Source organism: Equus quagga, chromosome 1 (assembly GCF_021613505.1).
Source record: "Equus quagga isolate Etosha38 chromosome 1, UCLA_HA_Equagga_1.0, whole genome shotgun sequence".
NCBI classification, from domain to species: domain Eukaryota; kingdom Metazoa; phylum Chordata; class Mammalia; order Perissodactyla; family Equidae; genus Equus; species Equus quagga.
The window spans coordinates 15,723,179-15,739,400 of record NC_060267.1 but is presented as its reverse complement, the minus strand read 5'-3'; the positions used below and the strand labels follow the sequence as shown (position 1 = coordinate 15,739,400).

General features: G+C 63.0%; 1 protein-coding gene across 4 annotated transcripts; it reads left to right on the top strand.

Annotated features, from left to right (window-relative positions):
- The first annotated feature begins 1,858 nt into the window (after positions 1-1,858).
- On the top strand, positions 1,859-16,071 carry TNS2 (tensin 2). Of its 4 annotated transcripts, none has more exons than XM_046656724.1 (29): positions 1,859-1,879; positions 4,500-4,608; positions 5,057-5,094; positions 5,979-6,017; positions 6,325-6,363; positions 6,519-6,568; positions 6,782-6,953; positions 7,228-7,278; positions 7,568-7,690; positions 7,777-7,841; positions 8,667-8,750; positions 9,281-9,393; positions 9,487-9,547; positions 9,822-9,897; positions 10,149-10,278; positions 10,366-10,431; positions 10,510-10,623; positions 10,792-12,003; positions 12,143-12,293; positions 12,429-13,021; positions 13,125-13,214; positions 13,525-13,650; positions 13,846-13,938; positions 14,061-14,138; positions 14,310-14,387; positions 14,821-14,989; positions 15,062-15,130; positions 15,270-15,299; positions 15,431-16,071. In XM_046656724.1, the coding sequence occupies exons 1-29, from the start codon at positions 1,874-1,876 to the stop codon at positions 15,567-15,569; spliced, it is 4,164 nt and encodes a 1,387-aa protein (XP_046512680.1). In that variant the 5' UTR covers positions 1,859-1,873; the 3' UTR covers positions 15,570-16,071. The 4 variants fall into 4 exon arrangements, with proteins under 4 accessions (XP_046512680.1, XP_046512694.1, XP_046512687.1 ...); XM_046656718.1 differs by lacking the exon at positions 1,859-1,879 and adding an exon at positions 2,583-2,867; XM_046656738.1 differs by lacking the exons at positions 1,859-1,879; positions 13,125-13,214 and adding an exon at positions 2,582-2,867.
- The last annotated feature ends 151 nt before the right edge of the window (positions 16,072-16,222 follow it).

Sequence of the window (16,222 nt, the reverse complement as noted above, 5' to 3'; positions counted from 1 at the left end):
GGCCGCGCCGCGCCAGGCGGGAGGGCGGCGGCCTGTGCGTCACGGCCGGGGGGCAGTGCCGGGGGCGGGCGCCAGGGGGCGCGGGGCTGCCGGGGCTCGAGGGCCGCGGGGAGCGGAGCGGCGCCCCAGGGCTGCGGCGGGGGCGCGGGGGTCGGGGGTCGGGGGTCGGGCGGGCCGCGGCGAGCAGGGCAGCTGGAGGCCAGGAAGGTGACAGGGGCGGGCGCGGCCCGCGGTCACACGCCGCTCGGGGCCGCCACGCCTCCGCGCGTCCTGCGCGTACACGCCGCCCGGCTGGCGCTGCTCCGGCCCGCCACGCACTCGCTCGCCGCCCCCCGCACGAGGCGCCGCTCCTCGACGGGCACCACCCCCCCACCCCTCCGCGCGCGGGCCCCGGACCTGGGCGGGAACTGGCGGGGCGAGTGCGTGTGAGGGTTTTCCCTTTCTCCACATCTGGGGAAACCGAGGCAGAGAGCGGGCACAGAGGAGGCTGATGAGGTTCCTGCCCCCCTCCTCAGCCTCTTCTGCTGCTACCCTAGGTTCCCAGATCCCACCGGGCACGCTCATATCCCCCTCCACCACCCCCCCGCCTTCGCTCCCTCTCTCCTTCCCTGGGCCTCACCCCTCCTCCGCGCTCCCGGCCTCTCATCCAACCACAGCTATTTCCAGGAAGGGGGAGTGTGGGTGGAGGGGTTTCTCCAAACAAACCCAAGGCTTTGGAGTGAGAGGGGGCCAGGCTAGGGGAGAGGCTGACAGGCTCTGGAATGTTCCAGGCAGGAGGAGGGCGAGGGTCCTCGGGGGTCTGGCCATGCCTTCCCAGCCCTGCCCGAGGGAGGTACTTTCCTCTTAGCTCTGGCTGAGGGATAAGCACTCTGTCACCTCTATCTTCCCTCAGAGGTGTTCCACTGGGTGGGGAGGGACTCAAAGCCATGCTTCCCTGGCCACCCAACACACAGGTTAGTGCACCCCCCACGAGGAGAACACTGAGGGTCAGAGGATGGTTGGGGACCTGTTGCAGGTGAGGGTGACCGTCAAGTGAAGGGACTTTCAGCCCCTCCGGAGGCAGCAGGAGTAGAAAGAAGCATGCTGGAGGGGTCCTGGTCATGCAAGACGAGCAGAAAAAGGCCACCCCCACCCACCTACCCCACTGCCCCTCCTCCCCCAGTTGCCCACACTGGCCAGGGGCCTAGAATGTCGTGGGACCCAGCCAGGGCCGGTGGGGTGGAAGTGGGCTGCGGAGCCACTGCCCTCTCCAGTTACAGCCCAGGAGCCCAGTCTTTGCCACACAGATGGTCCTCTGGCCAAGGTACTCTGGGGACAGACTTCCTGACCTGGAAGGAGAATCAGGCCTTCAAAGGAGAAGAAGCCCAGCCCAGGCAGGTCCAGGGAAGAGCTAAGCGGGCTCCCATCAGGGGGCTCATCCCAGAGAAGGCAGGATTAGACCAGCCCCAGGGGCAAGAGGGCGGAAGAGGGACCTCTGAGGACCTGGTGGGAGAAGCCAGAGCTGGGGGAGTTGCCTGAGCTCTGGGACATTCAGTAAATGCCATGCAAACCAGGGGGGGCATGTTTACACATTCTTTCAAGTGACAGCTCCGGTTGGGGTGGGGGGAGGCTGCTGTCCAAGGCTTGAGGCCGAGGACCCCCAGGCCATTAACCCCTTATACTTTTGGAAGATTACTGCCCCCCCCCCCCCCCTTCCCAAGGCCCCAGTCCACCTCCTTCCCTTGCCTCCCAGGACAGGAAGTTGGCCATGTTCCCAGGAGGGAGGCAAGAGGCCCATGGAGGGGGGGTGGAGTATGTGTTGGGAGGGGGCCTCTGGTCCAGTCCTCAGACCCTGTGACAGCTGCTGAGGAAGGAGGGCAGAGCTGGGAGAGCCATGAAGGTAGTCCTCAGGCTTCGGTGGCAGGGAGGGAGAGGGCCCCAGCCCTAGGGCCTGGGGTGGGGGCCAAGTGGGGGCTCGAAAGAGGGGCTGGGCATCTGAGGTCTGGCTAAAACCAGCCCAGGGAAGGGGTGAGCGGAGACTGGGTCAGGAGCAGAGCAGCTGGGGGCTGCAGGGGGAGGGCCTCCCATGCCTTGAGCTGGGGCGGGGGAATGGATCACTCCTGTGGGCAGAGCATTCCTCCGCTGGAATCTGGCCCTTCGGTGTGTAGGGGGTGGGAGGCAGTGCATGGTTTCCTTTTCCTACTTCACAACTGGTGAAACTGAGGCAGGATGCTGGCCCTCAGGATGCACTCCAGATCCTGGGCTGGCCGGGGTAGCGATTCCCAGCTCCCCCTCCCTCCCCACTGGAAGTCCCCAGAGAGCCTGAGGGTTCAGGCTGGAAGGCTGGCCTGGCCAGGGACACGGTGTTCCCCACTGGCCCTTGAGCCCTGCCCTAAGACCTAAATTCCCACCCCGCCCCTGCCCCGCCCCACCGGGGGCTGGATCTCAGGATCCCTATAGATCCCTGGATGGGGTGGATCCCTGGGTAGGGGCAGCTCCAGAGCAGGGGGTGGGGTTAGAGGGCAAAAGATCCTGGGCTGACACTCCCAGCAGGGTAGATCCTGGGAATCTGATCTCCTGGCCTCCCCCCCCCCCCCCCCCCCACTTCCTGGAGCAGCGACCTGCCCCCTTCCCGCCTGCACTCCCCTCCACTTCCAGGGCTGGGCTGCTCCTCACACCAGCCAGACAGCCTGCCCTCCACCCAGGGGAAGCGGCTGCCTCCGCCAGGCCGCTTCCAGGAAGCCCCGGGCCAGGCCCCAGCATTGTTCGGGCCCCGCGGCCGGCACCCCAGCCAGCCGTGGAGGCCGGACACCATGAAGTCCAGCGGCCCCGTGGAGAGGCTGCTCAGAGCTCTGGGGAGGAGGGACAGCAGCCGGGCCACCAGCAGGGTAGGAGTGCCCGCCGCTGGGCAGAGGAGGGGCAGGGGTGGAGGTGTGGGTAGTGGGGGAGGGGGCCAGGATGCAGGCCAGGCCCTTTTCTCAATTCCAGCTTCCTCAGTCTTCTCCCCCTGCCCCCCATCCCTTCTTACTCTGCCCCTTTGGGGTGTCCAGGGCTGTGGCATGAGGCAGCAAAAGTTTGGGTTAAAGCAAGACCTGCTGTCCGTTTTAGCAACTCTGTCACCTTCCCTGCCCTAGTCCAGGCCAAGCCTGGGGCTCCTGGCCCCCGAACCTGTGCCCAGATATACTTCATTGTAGGACCTTTCCAGGTACTGTCCTGGAGCCCCAGGACAGGACTAAGAGATCAGGCCTTTCCCTGAGCCGAGGAGTTGGGAGGAAATGGGGTGGGGGTGGCAAAGGAAGGGAGGGAGGTGGCCAGGTCCCAGGAGTGCTTTAGACACGGGGCTCTGCTTTCCACTGACATCAGCTGTGTGTGCTGTTAATTCCAGAATGCACCCGAGTCTCCTAGTGGGTCTGGCAAGGTTGGTCCAGCCCAGGGGTTCAGGTTGGGTTTAATCCAGCTGCTTTGGGGGCAGCCAAGAGACCAGAGGTGCTGCCTGGGGCCCATCAGTCCCTTTCCCCACATTTTCTCACTTTACCCCCAAAAAAGCAGTTCAGGGCAACATGAGGCAATACCATGGAAGTGGGGAGGCAGGAACTTGGACTCCAGAGGAGAAAAATGGGTAAGAGAGAGGAAGAGGAGGAGGCAAATGGTCCCCAGAGGAAAGGAGGAGTGAACCCACAGTGGGAGGGATGGGTCTGAGGTAGGCCTAGGCCTAAAGGGGGCATCCCAGCCTCCTGCCTCACTGGACGGCTGGGTGGGGAGGGGCCCAACAGAGCAGATGGTCCACCCCCTTCCCAATTCAATTCTGGAATCCCGCTTGAACCTCCTCGAGTGACTCGCTATAGCCAGAAGTAGCACGGTGGCTCAGTACTGCCCCAGGGTGCTGCCTCTGTCTGCCTCCCTCCAGCACTGTGGCCCCTCCTTACACTGTTGCCACCCGCGCCTCAATGCACAATGAGTAAACATGTTGTTCTGACGGGGGGGCCGGGGGGGGGGGGGGGGGCGGCACGTCAGCTGCCTGGAGCGTGGGGCCGGACGGCGGGAGCCAGGGCGGCAGGACCGGCTGAGGCCACTCCGGCCGGGTCAGTCTGGTGCTGCGTGACCGACATCCTGCATTCACGTCTGCACGCAGGCCTCCATCTGGGGACGGCAGGGTGGGAGGAGGAACAGGCCTCACAGAGGACAGGCAGAGAGCACCCTGCACCAGGAGGAAGACTCTAGGGTTTGGGGTGGCAGTGACCACAAGGTGTCACACACCAGGGCCACGCGAGGGGCCTCAGTGATCCCTTGGGGAGGAGCTGACCCAGCTAGGGTGACGCAAGGGGCCAGATTGCATACACTGTCGAGGACAGGTCCTGCCAGTGCCCGGAAACAGCTGTGGCCAAGTGCGTACTACGAGTGAGGGGCTTTATGAGGAGAGAGGAAGGAAGAAACCAGTGAGGTGCTAAGGCCCTAAGCCAGTCCCAGAAATGGGCCCAGTGGGAACTGACACCTCTGTCTGTCTGTCCCTCCACCCCTAGCCTAGGAAAGCCGAGCCACATAGCTTCCGGGAGAAGGTATTCCGGAAGAAACCGCCGGTCTGCGCAGTGTGTAAGGTGACCATCGATGGGACAGGCGTCTCGTGCAGAGGTAAGACGCCCTGTCCTGTGACTCAGAGCCTCCAGCCAGTGCCACTGTGCTCCACAACTGCGGTGGGCCAGCTCAGAGGACATAACCTGTAATGTGCATGCTGCCGGTGGACAGGGCGACAGGGGCGCCAAGAGGCAGCCACCTTCTCTCCCAACAGCCCTTCCTCCCCATGGCAAACAGCCCCAGCAACCCAGGAGACCCAATACTCTGCACAGCCTACCCACCCTGACCTGTGGCTGGGGGCTTCCCTCCTTCCCTTCCTCCTCACCCCCACCCACCCTGGAACATGACCTCTGGCTCCCTCCCTCCCTGGCCTGGGCAGTAGTACCCCACTGCCATATGCCTCCCTTGAACTCTGGTTCCAGGGCCTGGGGAGATGGGAGGAGCCTACCCCTTCTGCCCCTAAGAGGCTCCTGCTAACCCCTCTCCCTACCTCATTCTCCTCTAGTCTGCAAGGTCGCGACACACAGAAAATGTGAAGCAAAGGTGGGTACCTGATGGGGGGAGGGGGACTGGGTCCCTTCCTCCTGTGAAACAGGTTCTCCAGCCACACTAGCATCAAGCCCCACCCCTCTCATCACTGGGGAACCCCAGCTTGGGTAGGAGAGGGTGCTGTACTGGGCCCTTTAAGAACCACCCTACTCCACCCCCTGGAGGGCTGGCCCAGGCGGGTGGACAGCAAGACGGCGTTTGTCTTGGTGCTGTGCCCAGGCTGCAGCTGGCGAGAGGATGGGGGGTGGGGAAGAGGAGGAGAATGAGGAGGAGGAAGGGTGGGGTGGGTGGGTGGGGGAGCAGGACTTGAGAGACTGGGCAGCCGGATGGGCTGTGCCTTCTCCCTGGGGAAGGGTCCTCAGGATGCCAGAGTGGGTCTGGTCCTGGGCCCTGGAAAGGCTGGGCAGAGGTGCCAGCTGTAGATAGTACCCACTGTGCACTGGGAACCTGAGACAGCCCCATCTCGGAGGAGGTGCCCTGGTCCTCCTCCTGCAGTGCGGGGGGTCCCAGGGCCTCGGAACTGGCTTGGGGGAGCAGTGTGCCCAGGGGCGGGGTCTCCCGGTGAAAGAGGCCAGTGTCCGTCCCTGGCCATGGGCTGCCTGCATGGCTCTATATATAACTCCTGCTCTGCAGCTGGATGAATGGGGGTCTGTGTGGGCAGGGGGCTGGGAGCCAAGAGCAACAAGTGGGGGGCCCGGGGTGGGGGACTGAGAGGCTGGAGGGAGGCTCCCTTAAATAGAGGAATCTCAGCTGGAGCCTGCGCCCATCTGCTGACAGCCCCTCCACCATCTTGCTGAAGCTGAGGGGCGGCCCCATCCTCAAGCGCGGGAGAGTCCATTTCACTAGGAGCTCAGCCCCTCACTCGGGTCTCCTTCCAGGTGACTTCATCCTGTCAGGCCTTGCCTCCTGTGGAGCTGGTGAGTGTGCTCTGGGATGGGTGAGGGAGGAAGGAACCTGGCTGCAGTGTCCAGAGGTCTGGTGGCCACATAGAGGGCCCCCAGGAGGTGTCCTTGAATGGACTGCTGTGGGTATTGGGCATCCAGAGGGATGGCATCCAGAGGAGAGGGGAAAAAATGTCTGAGCCCTGTGCTCTTCCTGTTCTTTTGGGCCTGCTGGGGGCTAGGACTCCTCACAGGGCCCCTGGCATGCCCTCTCTCTACCTCCAGGCTGACTGGTCCTTGCCCTGCCCTAACCACTCCCTTTTCCTCCCGCGTCGCCCTCTAGCGGAGAAACACGGCCCCTGTGAGGCGCATAGAGCACCTGGTAAGGTGCTGCTGGAGGAGGGGCGGAAGCGGGTGGCTCTGGGAGTGAGAACCTAGGTTTCTTCAGAGGACAGAAGTTCATGGAAACTTCTGGAGTGGGGAGCCTAGAGTGAGGCTACCAAAAGAGACGTTCACACACGGTTTCTCATCCACCAGGGATCCACCAAGTCTCTTAACCACTCAAAGCAGCGCAGCACCCTGCCCAGGTAAGTGGGCGCGGGGGTGGTCCCACCGGAGCCCTTTCCGATGGCCACACACCTCAGCCCAGGGCAGTGCCCCCCAACAAAGTTCTCCGGGCAGCCCCACGCCCCCCCAGCAGTCCCGCCCACCTCAGGACCCCAGAGGCCTCCCCTGCAGTCGGCCGGACGCCCTTCCATCACACTGGCCCCCTCGGGTGCCCGGCCTGCGTTCCTTCCCAGGAGCTTCAGCCTGGACCCGCTCATGGAGCGCCGCTGGGACCTGGACCTCACCTACGTGACCGAGCGGATCTTGGCGGCCGCCTTCCCCGCGCGCCCGGACGAGCAGCGACACCGGGGCCACCTGCGCGAGCTGGCTCACGTGCTGCAGTCCAAGCACCGCGACAAGTACCTGGTGAGGGGCGGGGCCTGCCGCAGCCAGCCAATGAGAGGGCTGGGAGCTCCAGGTGGGCCGGGCTGCTCCCTGACGTCAAGCCCGCGGGGGCGGGGCCGGAGCCGGCAGGGAAGGCGGTGGGCTGGGCCGGGCTGTCACAGCGGGACCGGTCCTTAGCAACCTACTCATTCTGGAGGAAGACTTACTTAGGGTCGCAGCGAGTGACGCCACCTCCACGCGCCAGCGCGCCTCGCTGCCTGAGGTCACTGCATCTAAAGCCCCCCTTTACTTGCAGCTTTTCAACCTTTCAGAGAAAAGACATGACCTGACCCGCCTAAACCCCAAGGTAAGGGCGATTAAAGCCGTGAAACCGACCCACCCGCACCCAGAAGCCCCCGGCCTTCTGGTTGTTATTAGTAGCAGTTGGCATCTAATTCACACTTAAGCACTTTCCCCTATGACGTGGCACTTGAGACACCCATTGTACGGGTGAGGAAAGTGTTAAGGCTGTCGTAGACAAGCAACAGGCCCCTGACCTTGCCCCTAGACTCCTACACCCTGTCCCTCTTCCACCCCTACCCACCTCTCTTCGTTCGTGGCCCCCACCCTGACTTCCACCCCTGCATTCCCCCCAGGTCCAGGACTTCGGCTGGCCTGAGCTGCACGCGCCCCCCCTGGACAAGCTGTGCTCCATCTGCAAAGCCATGGAGATGTGGCTCAGTGCTGACCCGCAGCACGTGGTCGTCCTATACTGCAAGGTGGGCTGGAACCTTGGGTTCGCAGGGCTGGGGTGCCCTCAGCTTGGGACCCCAGCAGGCTCTCCATCCCTGTCTCCTATCCTCAGGGGAGCAAGGGCAAGCTCGGGGTCATCGTCTCTGCCTACATGCACTACAGCAAGATCTCTGCAGGGTGAGGCTCCCCGGCCCTGAGTGGCCCCTTCCCCCGTGGCCCTTCCTCCAGCTCACCCTTGATGAGCCCCTCTCCCCTGACGCCCACGTCTGTGTGCAGAGAGCCGTTTACTATAAACTTGACCTCTTCACTTCCTTTTCTCCCTTGTGTGCCACCACGGTTCCCAGCAGATGATCTGTGGTAGTTTCCTAGGACTGCTGCGACAGAGTGCCGTAAACTCAGTGGCCAAGACAACAGAAATGTACTGTCCCAGCTCTGGAGGCTAGAAGTGTAAAACTGAGGCGTCCACAGGGCCGCGCTCCCACAGAGACTCTGAGCGGCATCCTTCCGGGCCTCTTTCTGGCTTCTGGTGGTAGCCAGCCGCCCTTGGTGCTCCTTGGCTTGCAGGGGCAGCACTCCAGTCTCTGCCTCTGTCGTCACATGGCCTTCCTGTGTGTCTGTGTGTCTGTGTCTCTTCTCTTCTTCTAAGGACACCAATCCTCTTGGATTAAGGGCCCACCCTACTCCAGTATAACATCTTAACTAATTACATCTGCAGCGACCCTATTTCCAAATAAGGTCACATTCTGAGGTACATATCTTTTGGGGGGACACAATTCAACCCATAACATGGTCTTACTGTCCCATTTTCCAGAGGAGAAAACTAAAACTCAGGGAACAATTGCCTGAGGTCCAGCAACTAGTGAAGTGACCATCTGTGGGATTTTTAGTTCTCTTGACCACGGCTCAGGGCTTCCTCTAGACGTGGGGGATCGCACCTCTTCCCCCTCCCCTGGGGCTCAGGGATGGGAGGCCAGAATGGAGACCAGCCCTTGATCTCCCCAGGGCGGACCAGGCACTGGCTACTCTTACCATGCGCAAGTTCTGCGAGGACAAGGTGGCCGCGGAGCTGCAGCCGTCCCAGCGCCGGTGAGCAGCCCGGGTCGGGCGGACCTCCATGGCTTCCAGGGCCCAGGCCTGCTCCTTCATGCAGCACCTGACCGGAGCACCTCCCGTGTGCCAGGGCACTGTGGTGCTGAGAATTCAGGCCAAACAAGGTCCCTGCTCTCATGGAGCTTACATTCTAGCGGGGAGAAGCAATAAACCTGTGGAGAAGTAGACAAGATCATTCTGGATGGTGCTATGAAGAACATAAAGCTGAGTCTTGTGGTGAAGAGAGACTTGCAGGACAGTCAGGGCCACCTCGATAACGTGAGGCAGAGATCTAGGGGGTGAGCATTCCGGGCAGAGGGGGCAGCAAGTACAAAATCTTTGAGGCAGCAAGAAGGATGGAGGTTAGAAGCAAGGAAGAACTTTCTGGTGAGCTGGAAGATGGGGAGGAAGTGCTGAGGAGAAGGGCAGGCCTTCCAGGGGTGGGTAGAGGTGTGCATGGTTGAAATGATACAAGGGGACCTCCAGAGAAAGGAGCTTATGTTCTCCTTGACATGCCCCCGCCCCAGGTATATCAACTACTTCAGTGGTTTGCTGTCCGGCTCCATCAGAATGAACAGCAGCCCTCTCTTCCTGCACTATGTGCTTGTGCCCATGCTGCCAGCCTTTGAACCTGGCACAGGTGAGCCCACCTGGGATGTACTCCAGGGGGAGGGCTGTGCCCCACCCCCTCCGCTCACCACCCCTCTGTGCCTTCTGCTTCTTGCCCCGCCAGGCTTCCAGCCCTTCCTCAAGATCTACCAGTCCATGCAGCTCGTCTACACCTCTGGAATCTAGTGAGTGCTCTTCCCAGGCCCCTGCTCCCCCGGAGCCCTGCTCCCTGGGTCCCTGCTTCTCCAACCTTCCTGACACCTGAGCCTCCAGCTCCAGCCACTGCCCCTGAAACTAATACCGTTATGGAGTCCAGTTTACAGATGGGGAAGCTGCTGCTCAGCTAACGGTCTCTCACTCAGGGCTCGGACTCTGGTCTCCCGACTCCCTCCTGCTTCTGCATGCCCACCCCCCAGCCCGAGTGCCTGATTCAGCTCTGCCTTCTCCTCTCTTCCACAGTCGCATTGCAGGCCCTGGTCCCCAGCAGCTTTGTATCAGCCTGGAGCCAGCCCTCCTCCTCAAAGGCGACGTCATGGTGAGAGGGCCTGAACAACAAGGAGGGTCCTGGGGGTGAGGCCGGGGCTGGCAGTGTATCTTGCCAGCACAGGCGCTTGTGAGTCATCAATTCAAGGCAGACTGGTGGGGAAAAAGGGAGTCCCCTAGATGGGGGCCACCTTGAAGTCGAGACAGGGTGGAGCTGTGGCCAGACAGTCCCCAAGATAGAAGCACAGAGGAGGCGTAAGTGGACATGAGGGCCTGACCCCCAGTCTCTCTCCCCTTCCCCAGGTGACCTGCTATCACAAGAGTGGCCGGGGGACAGACCGGACCCTTGTGTTCCGAGTCCAGTTCCACACATGCACCATCCACGGGCCACGGCTCACCTTCACCAAGGACCAGCTGGACGAGGCCTGGACCGGTGAGTGGGAGACAAGTGGCATCGGGGCTGGACCCAGATGAGGGCAGGCGGGCGGGGGCCTGACCCCTCACTGTCCACTCCCTGCAGATGAGAGGGTCCCCTTCCAAGCCGCGGTGGAGTTCGTCTTCTCCTCCAGCCCCGAGAATATCAAAGGTAAGAGTAGGGCTTGCACTCGGGGCTGACGGCCAGCTGTCTCTCCCTGCTCCTCAACCCCTGGCCACCTTTCCACAGGCCACACCCCACGGAATGACCCCTCGGTCACCGTGGACTACAATACCGCAGAGCCCGCTGTGCGCTGGGACTCTTACGAGAACTTCAACCAGCACCACGAGGACAGTGTGGATGGTGTGTACGGCAGGCCCAGGCTGGTGGGAGGTGTCGGCTTGGGGGGCGCACTCCTGCCTCCCCAGAGACCCGCCCTGACGTGGAGTCTCCAGCCCTGTCCCTTCTCGCTAACTCTCTCTCTTTCTCCTTTCCCCTGCCTGCCCTCCCTCCCTGATCCTCCGCTCTCAGGCTCCTTGACCCACACCCAGGGCCCCCTGGATGGCAGTCCTTATGCCCAGGTGCAGCGGGGCCCCCGTCAGACCCCGCCAGCGCCCTCTCCAGAGCCACCCCCACCCCCCATGCTCTCGGTCAGCAGTGACTCTGGCCATTCATCCACGCTGACCACAGAGCCCACCGCCGAGTCCCCTGGCCGGCCACCCCCAACGGCCGCTGAGCGGCAGGAGCTGGACCGCCTCCTGGGAGGCTGTGGAGTGGCCAGCGGGGGCCGGGGAGCTGGACGTGAGACCGCCATCCTGGATGACGAGGAGCAGCCCCCCACGGCCGGAGGCCCCCCGCTCGGAATGTATTCGGGCCACCGACCCGGCCTCAGCCGCCACTGCTCCTGTCGCCAGGGCTACCGGGAAGGCTGCGGGGTCCCCAATGGGGGCTACTACCGACCAGAGGGAACCCTGGAGAGGCGGCGGCTGGCATACGGGGGCTATGAGGGGCACCCCCAGGGCTACACCGAGCCCTCAGTGGAGAAGAGGCGCCTCTGCCGATCGCTGTCCGAGGGGCCGCACCCCTACCTGCCAGAGCTGGGGAAACCGGCCAATGGGGACTGTGGCTACCGCGCCGCCGGCTACCGGGAGGTGGTGATCCTGGAGGACCCCGGGCTGCCTGCCCTCTGCTCATGCCCCGCCTGTGAGGAGAAGCTGGCGCTGCCCACGGCCGCCCTGTATGGGCTGCGGCTGGAGAGGGAGGCTGGAGAGGGGTGGGTGAGCGAGGCCAGCAAGCCCCTTCTGCACCCGATGCGGCCCGGGCACCCCCTGCCTCTGCTGGTGCCCGCCTGTGGGCATCACCACGCCCCTGTGCCTGACTACAGCTGCCTGAAGCCACCCAAGGCTGGCGAGGAGGGGCATGAGGGCTGCCCCTGCGCCGGGTGCCCTGAAGGCAGGTATGGACATCCGGGATACCCTGCCCTGGTGACGTACAGCTATGGAGGAGCAGTGCCCAGTTACTGCCCAGCCTATGGCCGGGTGCCTCACAGCTGTGGGGCTCCAGGCGAGGGCAGAGGGTATCCCAGCCCTGGTGCCCACTCTCCACGGGCTGGCTCCATTTCTCCGGGTGGCCCACCCTCCCCACAATCCAGGAAGCTGAACTACGAGATCCCGGCAGAGGAGGGAGGGGACAGGTATCCACTGCCTGGACACCTGGCCCCAGCAGGACCCTTGACATCTGCAGGTGAGGGGCACTGGGGTGGGGAGTGCCCAGGGCAGAGGAGGGTTCTAGAAGATGGTGGTGAAGGCACAGAGTGAGAAAGAGCTGAGCCAGACAGAAAGCCTGTTCCAGCTCACAGCCCCTCCTCTCCCCTTCCCTGCAGAGTCGCCTGAGCCAGTGTCCTGGAGGGAGGGCCCCAGCGGGCACAGCACCCTGCCTCGGTCTCCCCGAGATGCCCAGTGCAGTGCCTCTTCAGAGTTGTCTGGTCCCTCCACGCCCCTGCACACCAGCAGCCCAGTCCAGGGCAAGGAGAGGTATGCAGAGGGGCCGTGGCTGCCCGGGCACCTCCTCATCCAAGCAGACAGGACAGGGAAGGCTGGGGGGGGGGGGAGACGGCTCGCAGCGGGGGCTCTGCGGCCCTGCTGACCACCTGCCCTCCCACCCCACAGTGCCCGAAGGCAGGACACCAGGTCCCCCACCTTGGCGCCTACTCAGAGACTGAGTCCTGGAGAGGCCTTGCCACCTGTTTCCCAGGGAGGCGCTGAAAAGGCTCCTGAGCTGCCAGCAAGAAGTGGGCTTGAGCCTCCGACCCCTAGCCCCTTCTCCTCGACCTCCCCGCCCAGCTCACCCAGTGACTGGCCTCAGGAGAGGAGCCCAGGGGGCCGCTCAGACAGTGCTAGTCCAAGGGGCCATGTGCCCACCACGCTGCCCGGCCTGCGCCATGCCCCCTGGCAGGGCCTTCGAGACCCCCCAGATAGCCCGGATGGGTCCCCCCTCACCCCTGTGCCTACCCAGATGCCCTGGCTTGTGGCCAGCCCGGAGCCACCTCAGAGCTCACCCACACCTGCCTTCCCCCTGGCTGCATCCTATGACATCAGTGGCCCCACCCAGCCCCCACTTCCCGAGAAACGCCACCTGCCGGGACCTGGGCAACAGCCAGGAGGACCCTGGGGCCCAGAGCAGGCATCACCACCAGCCAGAGGCACCAGTCATCATGTCACCTTCGCACCTCTGCTCCCGGATAACGTCCCCCAACCCCCAGGTATAAAGGCCTTGAGAGAGGTGGGGCCACCTTGCGAGAACCCAAGGGCGTGGTGTGGGGACAGGGGAGCCCTGGGGCCAAGCTTAGTTCCTCCCTGTCCTAGAGCCCCCTGTGCAAGAGAGCCAGAGCAACGTCAAGTTTGTCCAGGATACGTCCAAGTTCTGGTACAAGCCACACCTGTCCCGTGACCAAGGTGAGATGCCAGCCTGCCCTGCCCTCGGGGCTCTGCAGTCCCACCTTGCAGCCGATGCCCTTGGTGCCTCCTCTGTCCCAGCGGGTTTACTCTGGGCTGGCCTCTCAGTAGCAGGCGATTCTGGGCTTTGGGCCAAAGGAGGTTTAGACTCAACATTGTCAATGCCCTGTTAACTCTAAAGTTCTGTCCCCAGATGCCCAACACTGCCATAGCTGTTAGGGCGACAGGTCTGGGGAACTGGGGAGCAGAGCAGCAGGGCCACATGGGGTCAGTCTGCCACTCTGACAACTTTTCCTCCCACCTCCCCCAGCCATCGCCCTGCTGAAGGACAAGGACCCTGGGGCCTTCCTGATCAGGGACAGTCATTCATTCCAAGGAGCCTACGGGCTGGCCCTCAAGGTGGCTACGCCCCCACCCAGCGCCCAGCCCTGGAAAGGTACAGAATGCCCCAACTTGAGGGAGCAGGCGAGTGGCATGGGGGCTGGTACCAGAGGCAGGACAAGGCGAGTGGGCCATGTCACTTCTTGGTGGGGAGGGGCAGGAAGTGACTCTCCTGCTCTGGAAAGAATCCCAGCAGAGGAGAAGGCAGGAACCTAGAATCTGATAAAGTCTTCCTCTCCCCTCCTCTCAGGGGACCCCCTGGAACAGTTGGTCCGCCATTTTCTCATTGAGACTGGGCCCAAAGGGGTGAAGATCAAGGGCTGTCCCAGTGAGCCCTACTTTGGTGAGAAGCAGGGCCCGGGGACGCTACCCGGGGTTGGTTTAGGGAGGCCGAGGGATCTCAGGGGGCGCAGGGGAAGCAGGAGACATCCCTGGGCCCCTCTGGACTCCCCCCTCTCCCTGCAGGCAGCCTGTCCGCCCTGGTCTCCCAGCACTCCATCTCCCCGCTGTCCCTGCCCTGCTGCCTGCGCATCCCCAGCAAAGGTGGGTGTCCAGGAATCTGTCCTCCCCTCCGCTCCCCACCTGCAGCCAAGGCAGAAGGTCGGGGGTCCTGGCTCCCGGCCTGCCTCCGCTTGCAATGGGAGAGGGAGTTCTCCAGCTCCTAGGGATTGCCACTCCCTGCTGACCTTCCCTCTTGACCCTGCTTTCCCTCAGATCCCCTGGAGGAGACCCCAGAGGCCCCGGTGCCCACCAACATGAGCACGGCGGCAGACCTCCTGCGTCAGGGCGCAGGTGGGGCCTCTCCCTCCCTCCCTCCGGGCACCAAGTGGGGCATTGCAGATACAGGCTTGGGGCACTGAAAGGCCTGGGTGTGGGCAGGCCCTGACACGGGCATTTAACCCATGAAGGCAGGGGGAGCCCCATGTTTGTAGGGGGTGGGCAGGGGGTCCTGTCTGGGTTCTCCAAGTCTTACAAATCACGGCGGCAGGGAGACTTGTTGACTTGTTGGTAGGCCGGCTCTCAGGCCGCTTTCCAGCATTTCTGACTATAGATCTGGGGGAGCCAGAATCTGCCTTTGTAACAAGTTACCCACGTGACTCTAATGCGTTTCGAGCAGCACTGGCCAGGGAAAGTGCAAGAGCTGGTCGGGGGCGACTAGGAGGAGATGGAGATCTGGGGGCTGGTAGAGCCAGTGCTCCCCTCTGACCCACTTCTTGCCCCACAGCCTGCAGCGTGCTCTACCTGACCTCAGTGGAGACAGAGTCACTGACAGGCCCCCAAGCTGTGGCCCGGGCCAGCTCTGCAGCTCTGAGCTGTAGCCCCCGCCCAACCCCAGCCGTTGTCCACTTCAAGGTCTCAGCCCAGGGCATTACGCTGACAGACAACCAAAGGAAGTGAGTATGTGCAGTTAGGCCCTGAGGGGCCCCAATTTCTGGGTGTGACTTTCCCTACCCTCCTTCTCGCAGGCTCTTCTTTCGCCGCCATTATCCAGTGAACAGCATCACCTTCTCCAGCACTGACCCTCAGGACCGGAGGTGACCCTCCCTCCCACCCCTTTCCTCCCACAGCCCTGTGGTCCCATCAGTCCCCACAGACCAGAGAGCCCCAGCCCCAGCCCCTCCTTTAGGAGCCGTCCCCGGGGAACATTCCCTCACAGATCTTCTCCTTCTGCAGATGGACCAACCCCGACGGGACCACCTCCAAGTAAGCCTCCCCACCAGCACAGTCTCCTCCCTCTGAGGAATCGAAGCGTCTCCTTCCTCCCCAGCCCTGGCTTTGCGGTCCATTGTGGAAGGAATGCTACACCCCTCCTAACCCTGGCTTTGTCCCCCTAGGATCTTTGGTTTCGTGGCCAAGAAGCCAGGAAGCCCCTGGGAGAATGTGTGTCACCTCTTTGCAGAGCTTGACCCAGATCAGCCTGCAGGCGCCATTGTCACCTTCATCACCAAAGTTCTACTGGGCCAGAGAAAATGAAGGCAGGCCACCAGCTCAGAGCTCACATCAACACTGCGCCCCTCCCAGCACCACACAGCCCTCACTTCCCCTGGCCTGGACCCAGGAGATGCAGGAGCCAGCCCCCTCCCTTAGGAATGGGGAGTGGGCATCAGCCTGGGACACTGCTCTCCTTCCCCACCCCCAGCCTGCTAAGCTAAGTGGACGGGCCCATGGGTGACCTTGCACGTGAGCAGATGGCAGAGATGGGCATGTGAAGGGTGAGGAGGCAGCAGCACTTGAGCCCTGGAGGGGATCAGGACAGCCCCACCTGCAGGAGAACATCAGCCCTGGAGGGGAACAGCCCTGCCAGCTCCACCCAGCTGCAGGGCCCAGCACGGCAGCGGGAGGGGAGAGGTGAAGGGAGCAAGGAGCTCCCTCCTCTGCCTCCCCCTCTGAACAGAGAGATCAGAGTGGGATCACATGAAAAGGGGGGGGAAAGAGTCTATTTTTGTCTAATAATAAAGAATTTCTATAAGGTTGAGTTGGAGTTGAGTCATGCCTTGTTCACAGGAAGGTCAAAGCGTCATGGGTCCATGGAACATACCCAGTCCCCAGCCTTGGCCTCACCCTAGTCCACATGTCCCTGGGGAGCAAGCTACCCCTGCCTCCAGCCCTGCCCTAGCCCAGTGCAC